This window comes from Myotis davidii, unplaced genomic scaffold (genome assembly GCF_000327345.1).
Source record: "Myotis davidii unplaced genomic scaffold, ASM32734v1 scaffold580, whole genome shotgun sequence".
Classification (NCBI taxonomy): Eukaryota; Metazoa; Chordata; class Mammalia; order Chiroptera; family Vespertilionidae; genus Myotis; species Myotis davidii.
In genome coordinates, this window is record NW_006293313.1 from 214,061 (window position 1) to 230,186 (window position 16,126).

A 16,126-nucleotide genomic window follows, 5' to 3' on the forward strand; every position below is an offset into this window, starting at 1 on the left:
AATAAGAGGCTACATGACATGCTATACATGACATAATGATATATGATATCACAACAGACTGCTAAGAAGATATTCGAGCCAGCTGTTGTCTATTAAGCCTTTCTTTTTAGAAAAAAAAATTACTTTTCATAAAAATATTTATGTCCACTTGTAGCAGGTTATTTTTAAATGAATAAATATTAATTTTTTTTCTCACTTTTAATTTTGAAGACCATAAATATTCATAGATATAACTCCTCATAATTAAAAGCTCTTGGGGGATCCTCAATAATTTTTAAGAGTGTGAAGGGGCATCCTGAGACCAAAAGTTTGAAAACGGATGTGCTAACCACTGAATTCCTACCGTCTCTTCATAAACAGGGGAGACTTAGAAAATAGCAGCAAAATTGTGGAAAGTGGCACTGCCTGTAATTTGCAGGCAGCTATTTAATCTCCTAAACATGAGATTGGCTATGCCTATTCAATTTTTAGTTTAACAAAATGATAAAATTCACATATGTCTGATGAAACATGTATATTTTATAACTTTTAAATCTCTTTGAAATCAAGTTAAAAATTGAAAAGCTGGCATGAAAACTCGGACCATTACTCAATTTAAAAAACAATTATCATTCACAAAGAAAAAAATGTAAACAAACTCGAAATTGTCTAAAAGAGTTCACCAGTGAAATCTGGTAGTTTTAAAATAAAATTAAATATACACTCTGTAATACACTGTCTCTATTGTGTGATATTCACACTTTATGCATGAACCAATGTCATGACGAAATAGGTTGTTGCAAAGAACACATTTCTACTGTACGTTTATTTATGCTTGCTTCTATGCTAATCATTTCCAAGCACATCAAACAATACTCAGCTTAAGAAATATCCAGCTAAAGCAACTTAGAGTTGCAAAAACATTATTTGCCTAGTGCATCAGACAAAAAGCTAAAAAGATTTAGTTTTCAAGCTGCTTTTGAAACACTATCAGTGCATTCTTCAGGGAACTGAAGAATACAGTGTGACAAGGAATTTCCTTGCCATCTCCCAACCCAGGATACTCTGACATAAGGAAGCACTCCTGAGATACATCAAGGTCAAATGGCTTTAGGACTTGTGACAAGAAAATGTATTTTTAAATGATCTGATTCTTAGATGAGCCAAAAAAGTCTTTAAGCACTTTAAAGAAGTTAATTCAATATCATAAAAACCTGAACAAACTGTCTATCAATTGGATAAGTTAAAGCCAAGGTTTCTAGGTCCAATTCAATTTGCATATAATTACATTTGCTATGACATAAACCATTGGCTATGATAGGTGTTCCAAATGAAATCATAAAGTTATTAGGTATAAGTAACTATGAAAAGAACGGAAAAGATTTGTAACCGATACTGAACTAGGCAGAGATAACTTTAGGATCCTTATGAATAACATATCAAAAAATAAAATAAGAAATGAGTAATTTTGGTGGTATTTAAGAAAAGAAAAACAAAGGAATACTTCAATAAAGGTTTTCTATAAATTCAAATATAATTTTTGAAACATTTCAAGAGAGAATACCATTCTCTATGTCTCATAAAAGATAAAAAATCTTCAAATCAACCAATTTCAAGATTAAGTCTGAGAAAGAAAAATTTACATAATAATTTCTAAAACTTATTTCTCTTTGTGTCCCTGATGTCAAAGGAATAAAAATTCTTAAATGAAATGCTTTATATGATATTAAAATAAATTTTGGCAATATTGAATTATTGTTCACTCAGAGCCTCACACGGCAAAAGAGCTAAGCCATAACCAATTCTCCTTTGCCTGTAATAATTATTCAGATCTCAAAACCTTCCTCCATTACATATATATTTTTTTTCAGTTATTCAGCAATTCTCACAACAGCAGGGGTCGCAATGTACTAGTTAAATGTTTCAGGATACAAGAGAAGGAGATTAAATGTTCACACAGCACAGCTTTATTGGAACCTGAAAGATTCATGATTCATTGTACTCTAGTTAAAGTAATCTATTATTAAGTATAAAAAGATTTTTCAGTTATGGGGTCCCCAAATAATACTAAAAATCCTACTTAAAATCTGATAGCATTTCCAGTTGAAACAGCATCCCTTAAAAGTCACTTGTGACAAGCTCTACCACATATATAGCCCTACAACAGTGTTTTTGTGTTTTTTGCATCTTTAAAAAAAATAAGTAATTTCTATATATAAAATGGGTAAATCTTTAATTCAGTCACCTGTCAACATGAACATATGTTAAACAATGCATTTATTTCTAATGAAATAAATGGCCACTCATGTTCTACTGCCTGCTCTTTAATTCCTTCTCCATGACTACAGTGAAGAAAATGCAGCCTGAATTCTTTAACTATTTGATTTACAGAAGGTTTTTTTCCACTTCAAAAAAAAAAATTCATTCCCATGTAATCACTCCAAGTATTTGTCAAAGAATAACCTGGAACAATTTAGATTATCAACTGATCAACACATTAAAAGTCCAGCAGAGACAGTGATAGTTCCGAAGATTTAAAGGGAAAGAAGTCTAATCACTCCCTTAGTTCAATGTTTTTCAACTGAACATAAAAATCAATCAGAGAACATAAAATCAATGAGTAAGTCATAAGTAGAATTAAAAAACAGAAAATATAGAGCATTACACATAGAAATGGTAAATATGTCTTTGTGAACACTTAAAAATTACATTGTTAAACTAAATATATAATATAAATAATTAAAATATATAATATGGATAATTAAAATACGTATATTAATATACACATATGGATATATGCACATACATATACACATCACATCACATACACATGTGAGTGAGTATTCAGGTGTAATGTAAAATGTATCTTACTACAGACTGGGATAAAAGATGTTTGAAAGTCTCTGCTCTAGATGAATTATTTCCTATTCCTTTAAAATCTGTTCTCTATAATGCTTCCTGACTACAACATCTATATAATTGTAATGGTAAAAGATTAGACATATTAAACATATCATTACTCAATTGAGAGGCTTAGTTTATTGTGTTAGGAGTTAATGATTTAATTTTCCACACAAGTAACAGTTACATTGACAAATGTAAAAATGACCATCCTAATAATTACTTATCAGAAAATCATTTATACACTGAATAATATTTCTTTGAACATAGCAGAGAGCACAATCAAGCAAAATGGGTTTCTTCACAGTCAAAAGAAATGTTGCAAAGTCCATGCAATAAACATCACTAGGAAGAGAACATTATTAGGAAGAGAACCCTTCGGGCATTCATTTGGAATTCATTTTTAACAAAGTATACACTTCAAATAAGTTCAGCTGTTGGTTTCCAAGACCACAGGAGATTAGAACTATATTTTTAGAGGAGAGGAAAATTGCTGCTATGAAATTGCTGCTAGTGCAGAAGAAATGAGAAGTGACAGCCAAGGACAAGAGGGGAAACAGGAAAACTGCATATAAAAATTAAAATACATGGCATTCAGGGGCCATTCAACAAGGGGAAATACTTGAGCACAGTAACATCTGTAGCCTTGTATAATAAATTATCTCCAGAATTGCAAACCTGAATCAATGCAAAAGATATATGAATATTTGAAAAATAAAGAAACTGCTTAAGTTAAATTCACTGACTAGTGAGAAATAAAATAGAGGGATACTTGTTAATAAGATATGAAATGAGTATTCTGTAATTTCCCAAAAATTTCTTTAAAATCATGTTTCATAAAGGTAGGTGACTGAATATTGAACAAACCAAAGAGATTATGAATTCTTTCAGGATAAGGACTACAATTTATTCATCTTCATACACTGAGAATCTGACCTAACATTTGATATATAATTCTGCTAGATTATGATAAACGGAGGGTCACATCATTAAATGCAAGACCCATCAATTTTACTTCAAAAATATATATTTTTTATTGATTTAAGAGAGGAAGAGAGAGAGAGAAACATCAATGATGAGAGAGAATCATTGATTGGCTGCCTCCTGTATGCCAGCCACCTTCTGGGGATTGAACCCTCAACCTGGGTTGTACCCTGACTGGGAATTGAATTGTGACCTCCTGGTTCATGGGCCAATGCTCAACCACTGAGCAACACTAGCCGGGCCATAAATTTTACTTTTAAAGTTTTTCTGTTTCTTCACTAATGTTTGTATTGGTTCCCCAAAAGCAAATCTTGAAAGTACTCCTCAACATGAACTTCTTAAATGTGTAATAAAAGTCCTGTGCAGTATTTGTGGATTTACCAATTATCCAAATATTTTTGGATTGACTAATAGATTAAAAGTCTCCTATTCTGAGAAAAGAGCAAGAAATAAGTTAAACTTATTTTTAAGCCCTGGCTGGTATGTTCAGTGGTTAGAGAATTGGCCCGTACACTGGAAGGTCTCAGGTTTGATTCCCGGTCAAAGGTGCAATCCCTGGCCCTGGTCAAGGTGTGTGTTGGAGGCAACCATTCAATGTGTGTGTGTCTCTCTCTTTCTCTCTCCTCTTACATCTCCCTTCTACTCTGAAGAATCAATGGAAAATATATTCTCATTCCTCAGGTGAGGATTATAAAAAAACCAAAACAAAAAACAACTACTCCAAAACAACTTTTTTTTTTTTTAAAGCAGACTTGGAGAACTTGATTTTTAAATTATAGCTCTGCATAGTCTATTTCAGGGGTCCTCAAACTTTTTAAACAGGGGGCCAGTTCACTGTCCCTCAGACCGTTGGAGGGCCGGACTATAGTTTAAAAAAAAACTATGAACAAATTCCTATGCACACTGCACATATCTTATTTTGAAGTAAAAAAACAAAACGGGAACAAATACAATATTTGTATTTGCATGTGGCCCGCGGGCCATAGTTTGAGGACCCCTGGTCTATTTAATCATAGCCCATTTAATATCACTATACATAGTAGTTTACAATAGTAGTTAATAAAGCCAACTTTGGCAGCAGGTAGCCCTGAGTTGGAATCTGAGCTCTGCTTTTTATCAGCTATGTAATCCTGAGTACAGATCTCAGACATGAATTCCATGAGATAATGTAATTAAAGCACAGAACTAAATGACTGGCACAGTAAATGTTCAATAAATGTTAATAGTATTACAAAGAAAATAATGATGATGTCAACAAGAGATCGCATTAAGAGATATTAAATAGCAAAGAATAAACGTATTTTTAAATCATTCCACTACTATCCCACTACTATTGGAAACAATTACAAAATATTTGACTCTATGGAGAACACTACGAAACAAGAATGAAACTTTAGTACTGAAACAAAGGAACAGTCTTAAAAGACAAGTGAGAATTAGCTTTCTGATTAGTAAAGGCAGTGGCATCCCTGGTAGAAGAGAGAAGCAGATGAACAGGCACATAGGCATAAAAGAGCTTGTTTAGGGAACTCTGAGGGCTCAGCAAGGACACAGAATACAGCATGTGCTGGGAAGTAGTAGTTGCCTGTAAAGACAGACACGGAACAGACCAAGATCAAGGGTGAATAATACTCTGCTAAGAAGCATTATGTAAAAACACAGAAGTGTTAGCACCTGAATCCATCCTTGCTATGTAGATCTCTTTCTAACAGCTAAAGGGAAAAATGTATCATCAACTGAATCCTCCCATACAATATTTTTTAACTCACACTATATAAAAATGCCCTTTTTTTACTTAATGACAAAAAGGCTCACCAAATTTGTGTAGTTATCAGGAGAATTTTAAAAGTATGGCAGCATACAAGAACTTAAATGATACCTGCTTTTAAAAAAAATGAAGAGAAAATAATTTTCCTTTTTGCTTCCGTGTGTAGTTGCACATTGATTTCACTTTCACATGGGTAAATGAAGTCAGAGTTAACATTCCAGTGCATTCTACAGCACCAGAGGAATCCTGGCATGTGTCATTTTTCATTCATTGTTCATTTTTAAGTTCCCAAAGATTATATATTCAGCTGACTTTTCAACACACTGCTCAATTTTCTAATGATGTTGGAAATTCCAAGCAACACTATCATGAATTTTTAAAAAGCATACCTAGGAGTGCAGTGAGTTTGGGGAGCAGGCCAACTTGTACCATCTTATTTCTCAGTCCTGTGTCAAAGGACAAGTTTAATAGAAGTCGGAGGGTGATATTCAGCAGGTCTTCATGCTCACAAGGTACCATTTTTACCAGTTTTTCAACAATATCCATTTCCACCTATGTAAAATAATAATACAAATGCAGTGAGGTTCTGCTGCACAATAAGACAAAAAAAGATTATAATTTTTTCATTGTATCCTAATTATGTTAAGCTATATACTCATTTTAATCCACAAACTTCTCTAAAAGCACACTTTTAAAAAATTTATTTATTTTTATCTTTATTGTTGAAAGTATTACAGATGTCCTCTTTTATTCCCCATTGACCCCTTCTGGCCCCTACCTTCCCCCCACCCCAGGCCTTCACCACACTATTGCTTGTGCCGTGGGTTATGCATATCAGCATACACGTTATTTGGTTAATCTCTTCCCACCCATCCACCACCACCTTTCCTCTGTTCCATGCTTCTATGTCTCTGGATCTATTATGTTCATCAGTTTATTTTGTTCTTTAGATTCCACATGAGTGAGATCATATGATACTTGTCTTTCTCTAATTGGCTTATTTCACTTTGCATAATACTCTCCAGGTCCCTCCATGCTGTCTCAAAGAGGGATATCCTTTTTTTTTTTTTTTTACTGCTGCATAGTATCCCATGGTGTAAATGTACTCGAGCTTTTTTCATCCTCTCATCTACTGATGGGCACTTGGGCTATTTCGAGATTTTAGCTATTGCAAATTGCACTGATGTGAACATAGAGGTGCATGTATTATTTCTGATTTTTATGAAAGCAAACTTTTGAGGCGAAAATATACATTGCCACATCATCCCTTCCTTCCTTTACATAATAGCATCAACTAGAGGACAAATTACACCAGTTTCTTGAAAATACATGGGTTGCCACCTACTAAGTGCCAGCCCTGTGCTAGAGCAAACAAGATCTAGTCCTGGCCTTCAAGGCTTGCAGTCTAGAAAGAGAACAGAGAAATGGAACAAATAATTAAATACAATGTGATGAAATGGAATGCATAAAGTGCTCTGGAAGCAATATGGAAGGAAGCATTAAGCTACCTAGAAGAACAGAAAAGACTTCAAATTAGAAACAAAGTTCTTTAAAATGTGCAATAATTTGCTCTCTGGTTAAGAGAAGAGAAAGCCCGTGGTCAGGCACTAAGGCATAAAAGCTTGTTAGAGATGGCTGTGCTTTGGATGACTATAATACAAAGTATATGCTGGAGAGTGGCAGGTGCCCAGGACAGACACTGGACAGATCACAAAAAGCTTTTAATGCTCTGTTAAGAGGTTTAAATTGTCCTATAGGCAGTAAAGTGCCCAGAATGGTTTTTGGTTCAGAGGGTGATATGGTCAGACTAAGTAATATACAAACGAACATATCAGTACACACACACACACACACACACACACACACACACAAAACACACACACACAAAGATACAAACAAATGCTTATGGTACACTGTATAGGTAGAGATTGAAGGTAAGTGCTGAAGAATATATTGCCTTGTGATTAGGGTTTGAATCAAAGAAAGAACATAAAGATTGAAGAGGAAAGACTCATTTGAGAGGTATTTAAGAGAAATAGTCAAATCACATGAATGAGCAATGAAGAAGAGGCGCTGAAGATGACTTTCAGGTTTCTGGCTTGGTTCAATGTGTTCGGTGATTTGCTAGGAGGACTCACAAGACTCAGCATATAGTCACATTTATGACTGTGATTCATTACAATGAAAGGACGCAAAGTAAAATTAGAAAAGAAAAAAGGCCCATGGAGGCAAAGTCCAGATAAAATCAGGTGTAAGCTTCCTAAAATCCTTTCCCCACAGACGAATACAGGATGTGCTCCAGTGTTGCAGTGAGACTGAGATTTGGTGCCCAAGATTTTTACTGGGGGCAAGTCACATAAGTACCTTCTACCTAGCTCAGACTAAAATTCCAGACTCCCAAAAGGAAAGCAGGTTTCAGCATAAACCACATTGCTTGAGCAAACAATTTAGGCACAGTAAACCAGCCTTATGCGTTAGGAAACAGGGAAAACACTCCATCAATCCAAGTTCCTAGACATCAGTGATGGCCAACCTTGTGAGAGGGCCTATATAAGAGCAGTCTCAGGCCCCTTTTCCACATGGTCAATAAAGAGGATGTAGGTGCCACTAACTAAGCTTTATAAGTTGAAAAACAGGCATATGACAAGAAGAGCAAAATTATTTTAATTTTTGTCATATTTAATTTTAGGTGACTATTCAGTGGATCTTGGGAAATCTTGTAAAATTCAGGAGAGAGCCTGGTTTATGAGTAATATTTGAACCTTAGGACAAGGGTCAGAAAACCATGGCTAGTGTGTCTAATTTGGCCCGACAGGTCATTTAATAAAACCCAAGAGCTAAAGCTGATTTTCGACTTTTAACTTTTTAAATGGTTGAAAAAATTAAGAGTATTTCTTGACACATAAAAATTATTTGAAATTCAAATATTGCAGTTTCCATAAATAAAGTTTTATGGGAAAACAGCCATGCTCATCCTATATAATAAAAGCCTAATATGCTTTTATTATTGGTCTGTTCAACCAATCAAAGTGTAATATGCTAATGATATGCCAAGGCCACTCAACCACTCGCTATGATGTGCACTGACCACCAGGAGGCAGACGCTCCAGCTGATAGGTTAGCTTGCTGCCGGTCCGGCTGATCGGGACTGAGCGAGATGGGCCAGACACAGCCTGGAGCCCTCCTGCGGTCCCTCCCCAGCTGGCCAACCTCTCGTGTCCCTCCCAGGCCCTGATCGTGCACTGGTGGGGTCCCTTGGCCTGACCTGCGCCCTCTCACAATCCGGGACCTCTTGAGGGATGTCGGAGAGCTGGTTTCGGCCTGATCCTGCAGGACAGGCCGAGGGACCCGAATTCGTGCACTGAGTCTCTAGTTTGTTTATAGACCACCCATGCCTGCTATCATGCTCCACCAGTAGGACTGAGTAGTTATGGAGAGAGGCTGTATGAACTGCAAGCCTAAAATACTGACTACTTGGTCATTTACAGAAAAGGTTTATTAACCTCCCAACCCTAGAAGATTATAAAATTGCATCAAGAGAGCTTGTTTTAGAGTGTGAAATCACAGAGGACAGACCTTATTTGGTAATGTAAGTCCTGTATTCACATTTCTTAAGGTAGCAATCAGAAAAATTTGTTTATAAAAATATCTCATATCTTTATTACAAAGAAATGGCTAAAAATGAGAGCATATAACTATATAACTACATAATTTTTTATCATTACCAAAATGTTTATGAAAAATCTTGCTGCACTTTTTCTTTTAGTAGAGGTATAAAGCAATCATTTATTTATACCACCTTTTCCATATCTTTATTGCAATTGTTCACTGACCTTGTAAATGCCACATTAATAATTGAGCCTTAGATATACTTTTCCCCTTTCATTTCATCCCAGGAAGTAACCTAAAATTTTTAAAATGCTAAATTGACCAAACAATTTTGCCTTCAGAACTCTATCTACTCTCCATGGTCTCACTGCTGTTATATCTGAGAGCTCTTCATTACAAAGTACAAATCCAACTCCAAAGACTCACTAATTAGGGTCTCTCTTTTTCCTAGTTTAGTCTGTTAAAGAGGGTGGGTCAATCATTCATTTGTTAACTGCCAAAAACAATTTCCACAGAGGCCAGTGACAAATACTTGTCACATTTATACAAAACTGTGGCTCTGTCACTAGCTTCATTGATTACAGTAAATAAATTCTTTTCCAGATTTATTTCTTTATTCATTCAACAAATATTTCTTAAATAAGCCCTGGATATATATGTATGCATATATAAGAACAGGAAAGAAATAGTTCCTGACTTCATGGATTTTATACACCAGAGGGTGTGAAATACAGCAAAAAAAACCCCACAACAACAACTATACAATTATTTAATTGTAATTGTATAACTATTATATACAAGAAAAAAAAAAAGAGTACTGTGAGACTGAACCTGAGATCATCTCAGTGTAAGTTGTTGTCAAAGAAGGCTTCTCAGAGGAAAAATAATCTTCAAGACGAACTGATATTATCTGAGGTATATATCAACCTAGAATTCTGTACTCATACATTTGATAGCATAGATGAAATGCATAAATTCCTTGAAAAACACAAACTACAACATTACCACTCAAAAAGAAATAGATAACGTAAATAGTCTTATAGGTATTAAAGAATTTTAAAGAAAGAAAACTCCAGGCCCAAATAACTTTTTCACTGGTGAAGTGTATTAAACATTCAAGTATAAATAATGCCAACTCTACACAAAACCCTTGCAGAAAAATTGGAGAGAAAATGCTTCCCAATTCATTCTATGAGGCCACATTTATCGTAATAGCAAAACCAGCCCATGGCATAAGATATTTTTGTGACCTAAGTTAGGCAAAGACTTTTTAAGTACAACACCATAAACTAGAAATCCCTCATAAACATAGATACAAAAATCCTCCACAATATATTACCTAACAAAATATAGTAATGTATAAAAAATACATCATGATCAAGTGGTGTTTATCCCGTGAATGTGACCAGCTCAACATGTGAAAATCTATCAATACAAATCCCTGTATCAACAGTCTCAAGAAGAAAAACTAGTATCATTTCAACCAATGCAGGAAAGGCATCTGACAAAATCCAACATTCATTCATAGTTGAGTCTCAATAAACTAGGAACAGAACAGAATTTAAACTGATTATCTACGAAAAACCTAGATAACATTATACTTAATAGTAAAAAACATTGCTTTCCTCCTAAGATTAGTAACCAGGCAGGAAAGCCCATTCACAGAATTCCGTTTTAACATCATATTAAAGAGCCCCTCTCTAGTAGCATAGGAAAACAAAAAGGCATGCAAATTAGAATGGAACAAGAAAAACTTTCTATTTACAGAGAACACAATTTTCTACTTAGAAAAACCCAAGAACATACAAAGAGTACCTACAACTAAAAAGTGAATTTAGCAAAGTCACAGGGCACAAATATACAAAAATCAACTATATTTCTATATACTATCAATCACAACAGATGGTAACTAGACTTACTGCAGTGATCATTTTGTAACATACATAAATATCAAATTTCTATGATGTACAAAGAAACTAATAGGATATATTAATTATACTTCAATAACAGATCAACAATGGAAAACTAATTTCTTTTAGAAAAACTACAATTTTTAAACTACATTTTTTGTGTGTGCTAAAACTGAAATAATGGAAGAAATCAAGACAGACCTAAACAAATGGAGAGCTATACCATGTTCATGGATTGGAAAATCCAATGTGGCTAATATATTGAATATATATTATTATTAACAATAGATTCAATGCAATCCCAATCAAGATTCTAAGATTTTTTTTAAAGAAATAGATTGGGTATGATTCTAAATGGGCATGAAAAAGGTAAAGAATATGAAATAGCCAGGATAATTAAAAAAAAAAGAATAACAACATTTGAAGCCATGTACTACCTAATTTCAAAACTTACTATAAAGCTACAATAGTCGAGACAAAGATGTATTGGTCAGAACACAGACACATGGTAAATGGAATAGAAAAAAGAGAGTTCAAAAATAGAACCACACATATATAGCCGATTGATTTTCAACAAAGGTACAAAGGCAATTTTAATATGGTGTAAAGGCAATTCAGTGGAGAAAGAATAGTCTTTTCAACAAATGGTACTGGAACAATTGGATATCCATTTCAAAACATGAATCTTGATGCATACCTTGAACCATATACAACATTAACTAAGGATGGAGGGATCACCGACTAATAAACAAAAGAGCAACAACACAAAGCCTACTTGAAGAGAAAGTAGGAAGATATCTTTGTGACCTAAGTTAGGCAAAGATTTCTTAACTACAACACCAAAATACCAACCATTACAAAATTCTTTAAAAACTGGACTTTATAACAATTAAAACCTTCTGCTCTCACCCAGCCTGTGTGGCTCAAGTGGTTGAGTGTTCACCTATGAACCAGGAGGTCACGGTTCACTTCCCAGTTGGGGCACATGCCTGGGTTGCGGGCTCAATCCCCAGTGGAGGGCATGCAAGAGACAGCTGATCAATGATTCTCTCTCATTATTGATGTTTGTTTTTTTTAAAATATATTTTATTGATTTTTCACAGAGAGGAAGGGAGAGAGATAGAAAGTCAGAAACATCGATGAGAGAGAAACATCGATCAGCTGCCTCCTGCACACCCCCCACTGGGGATGTGCCTGCAACCCAGGTACATGCCCTTGACTGGAATTGAACCCGGGACCCTTCAGTCCGCAGGCTGACGCTCTATCCACTGAGTCAAACCGGTTTCGGCATTATTGATGTTTTTAGCTCTCTCTCCCTCCCCCTTCCTCTCTGAAATCAATAAAAACAAAAAGACAAAACTAAACCCACCTTCTGCTTATCATAGAAGAATGAAAAAACAAGTCACAGAAACTAGGAGAAAATATCTGCAAAACATAACTATTGATAAAAGACATATTCAAAATATGACAAAAAACCCCTCACAATTTAATAAGAAAAAAAGCAATCCAAGGAATATATATCCTCTCTGTTGTTACTCTTAAAATCGTATTCTAATATGACTTATTACCTTCTTGTTATACTGTATTTTTTAAAAATATATATTTTATTGATTTTTTACAGAGAGGAAGGAAGAGGGATAGAGAGTTAGAAACATCGATGAGAGAGAAACATCGATCAACTGCCTCCTGCACACCCTCCACTGGGGATGTGCCTGCAACCAAGGTACATGCCCTTGACTGGAATCGAACCTGGGACCCTTCAGTCCACAGGCTGACTCTCTATCCACTGAGCCAAACTGGCTAGGGCTGTTATACTGTATTAAAATATAAAATCTCAATTTAAATTATTAATTAAAATATTTCCTTTAAAATATATAACTCTAAAAAGCAAGGTCAGTATTAGTTCACATCAACACTAAAATAAATACGTTATTTAAATAAATAATACAACCTCACAAATAGATCAGCCATCCCTCCCACCACCCCTTTTAAATAAAATTGCCACAGGCTTCATCTGTTACTAATTATATTAAGTAATATTGTTCTTTTGAAAAAGCAACACTACACACTGGTGTTATAGAAAACTTAATAATAATGTAACCTGGAGAGTTTTTTAAAAAAATTAATTTGTATTTCCATTGCAGAAAATGGAATGTAAAATTGCCAGGTAGTCCAACCAGATAGTTAAACTAGACACAGCCTTCTAATCATGTCTTTCAGGTTTATAAAAGCTCAATCCCTAAAGCTAAATTTAGTAACTGTCTCAACATGAAATGCCCCCTTAATTATATATCTATAAAATGGAACGTACGGTAATTGTTTTATTAAATGTTCTATGTAAAGTGTCAGCTTATCAACACTCAGAAAATTTCTTTCAGCCTTTAAGTAATTCTTTTTAGTGTTTCTGGCAGCTATTTAAAAATTGCTTATACTTAAGCTTGCCAAAAAGTTTTTTAAAAAACAACAACATAAAATACAAAAAATTTTTACCTTAAAGGCAGAGAGAAAGAGTAGGAAACATGACCTGGAGATCTTTGAGCAAATTACTTAACCTCTCCAATCCTCTGCTATTTCATCTGCAAAATTAGGAGGTAATTCACTAAATCTAAACATGGAGGTAAGGTCCCGTCAAGCTCTAAAAATCCTGATGTGAAACAATGCCCTTAAATAAAATGCACTTCTTCCACAATAAAAGATGACATGCATACCACCTACAGCAAAAATCTGGCTAATCATTCTTATGCATGGATTACCTTTCCTAAACCTTGTTTTTCCTCTTTAATAAAAAATGAGGTTTGATGAGACCATTTATATTCTGAATCTATGATCTTACCAGAAAATAATTTTAATATTATTCTTGAGGTAATTTTTGATTGAATAAACATATAAATATTAATTTAATCAACAAAAACTAGATACACACTGATGATAAATCAATTTAAATTTTGTGAACTTAATCTAAATACATATATGGAAGACTATACTTCAATTTAGAGCAACGGAAAGCAACTATTTACCACATTCAAATTCCTCAGGAGTATACACATCACCATGCCATCATATTCTTCTTAAATATAAGGTTAATAAGTTTAAAAATGTTTTTGATTAATTTCTCTTAAGTAAATTCAGTCTTAAAGCAATATCAGGCATACAGTGATTATTAATAATTAATACTGATAAAGATGACAGATACTAAACATCTGTGGGTAAAATAAAATTTCTTATATTTCAAGTATCAGAATTGAAGGCACTTATTAAATTTGATAAATCAGTCAGGTTTTCAAAGAGATGTGTCATTTGATAAACATAAGCTACTTCCTAGTTCATTTGTTTTAAAAGAAGAAAAAAAGAGTAGGAAGAAATATTGTATATTTAGGCTATCTGAAGAAGAATTCATTTATACCAATAATACATAGTAACATAATGACTTATATTAGCATATAGTTCTAAAATGATTCTCAATAGAGTTCAGACCAATGAACCAATAATTCCATTTTTAGGACTATATCATAAGAAAATAATCAGAAATATGGACAAAGACACAGGTACAAATGTGCCCACTGAAGTGTTATTTATAATAGCTAAAATTATAAACTTAAATATTGGAAATCAAGGTAAGGTTAATGTCTGAACTATTTTTAATGTAACATTGTTCTAACAAGGACTTTTAAATAACATAGCAAAGGCAGGTAATTTTTATTCTATCTTTATATATTTCTGTACAATGCATATTTTCAGAAGGAGAAATAATATACAATTAATTTGTATGCCTCAAAGACCACTGCAATAATTCAAACAAGAAATGAAGAGGGTATAAAGAAAGAGGGCATGAACTGGTACAATAGCACTTGGAATAGAAAGAAGGGATATTAAGGAACAGAATCAATAGCTTATGCCTCCCAACTGGAACAGTAAGTGAGACAGAAGAGATTGGGCTAAATTGAAATTCCACACACAATATCTGAAATGCAGGAGAAAAAAATACTTTAAGGGAAAATAATATAAGGGGGGATAACTCTGAAGCACAATCTTAAGTTTAAATTACTTTCTATATATACTGTTTAATATGAAAACATTCATTCTATATAATATTGGAAAAAGATTTTTATATTTTTCTATAAGCTTCAATTATCTGGAGTATTAAGTAATCTGAAATGTATTTCCCAATAAAGCTATTTAAGGGAGTTATTGTTATTATTAAATTTTCATTCAGCATTGTCTCAGTAGCGGGATAATGTGTTTACTTTTTATCAAAATATTCTAACTTGAAAATGGCAAATATGGACTGTTTCAATGTAAGTTACCATATCATTTTTGTTCTCCATAAAAATGCTGAGTTTCTTCAAGAATGACACAACTAGAATAAGCAGCTCAAAATTGTCCCGATCAAGAGCCTTCACCAGCATGTGAACTATGTTCTTATTCCTCATCTTTAGTTCTGTGCGCGTATCCTCAGCAAGATTCAGAAGCAAATAAAGAGCAACTAGAAAAGTAAAATAGATGAGATTGGCATATTGAATCAGTAAGTTAATAAATCATTCCTACTCACTAAAGTAACAGACGTAGTTCTTAGAAGAGAATATATTATTTTGAAAATTTTAACTAGTTATTAATTTATTCATTAGAAAACATTTATTGTTATTATTAAATGCTATGTTATATAAAACATATGTATATAAAAAATAACATTCTTATGATCTATGAAGGACACAATAACCATAAAAGACAATGATTCATACCCTCTTGGAGCTTAGCACTTAACGGTAATCAAATGGAAATTAAAGAAATATGTTAGCAAATAATAAAATAGGTAGGTGGGGAAAAAATAATTTTCTACATGTAGAAAACAAGTTAAAACTTCAACAACTAGGGGCTGCTATGTTAAAAAGAGCTATAATCCAAAATGTATTGTACAACTAAGCTGAATCTAAGGATTCTAAAACCTTTTTCATTTTCAAACTGATTTTCTGACAGT

The 16,126-nt window shown here is 33.6% G+C and overlaps 1 protein-coding gene across 2 annotated transcripts in view; it reads right to left on the minus strand.

Annotated features, from left to right (window-relative positions):
- The window catches only part of KIFAP3 (kinesin associated protein 3), a 112,800-nt gene that overhangs the window by 73,165 nt on the left and 23,509 nt on the right, over positions 1-16,126 (minus strand). For both annotated transcript variants that reach the window (XM_006766988.2, XM_006766989.2), the window contains exons 9-10: positions 15,456-15,634; positions 6,022-6,184 (exon numbers count right to left, since the gene is read on the minus strand). In XM_006766988.2, the coding sequence (XP_006767051.1) occupies positions 6,022-6,184; positions 15,456-15,634 (342 nt within the window). The remainder of the gene's footprint in view (positions 1-6,021; positions 6,185-15,455; positions 15,635-16,126) is intronic.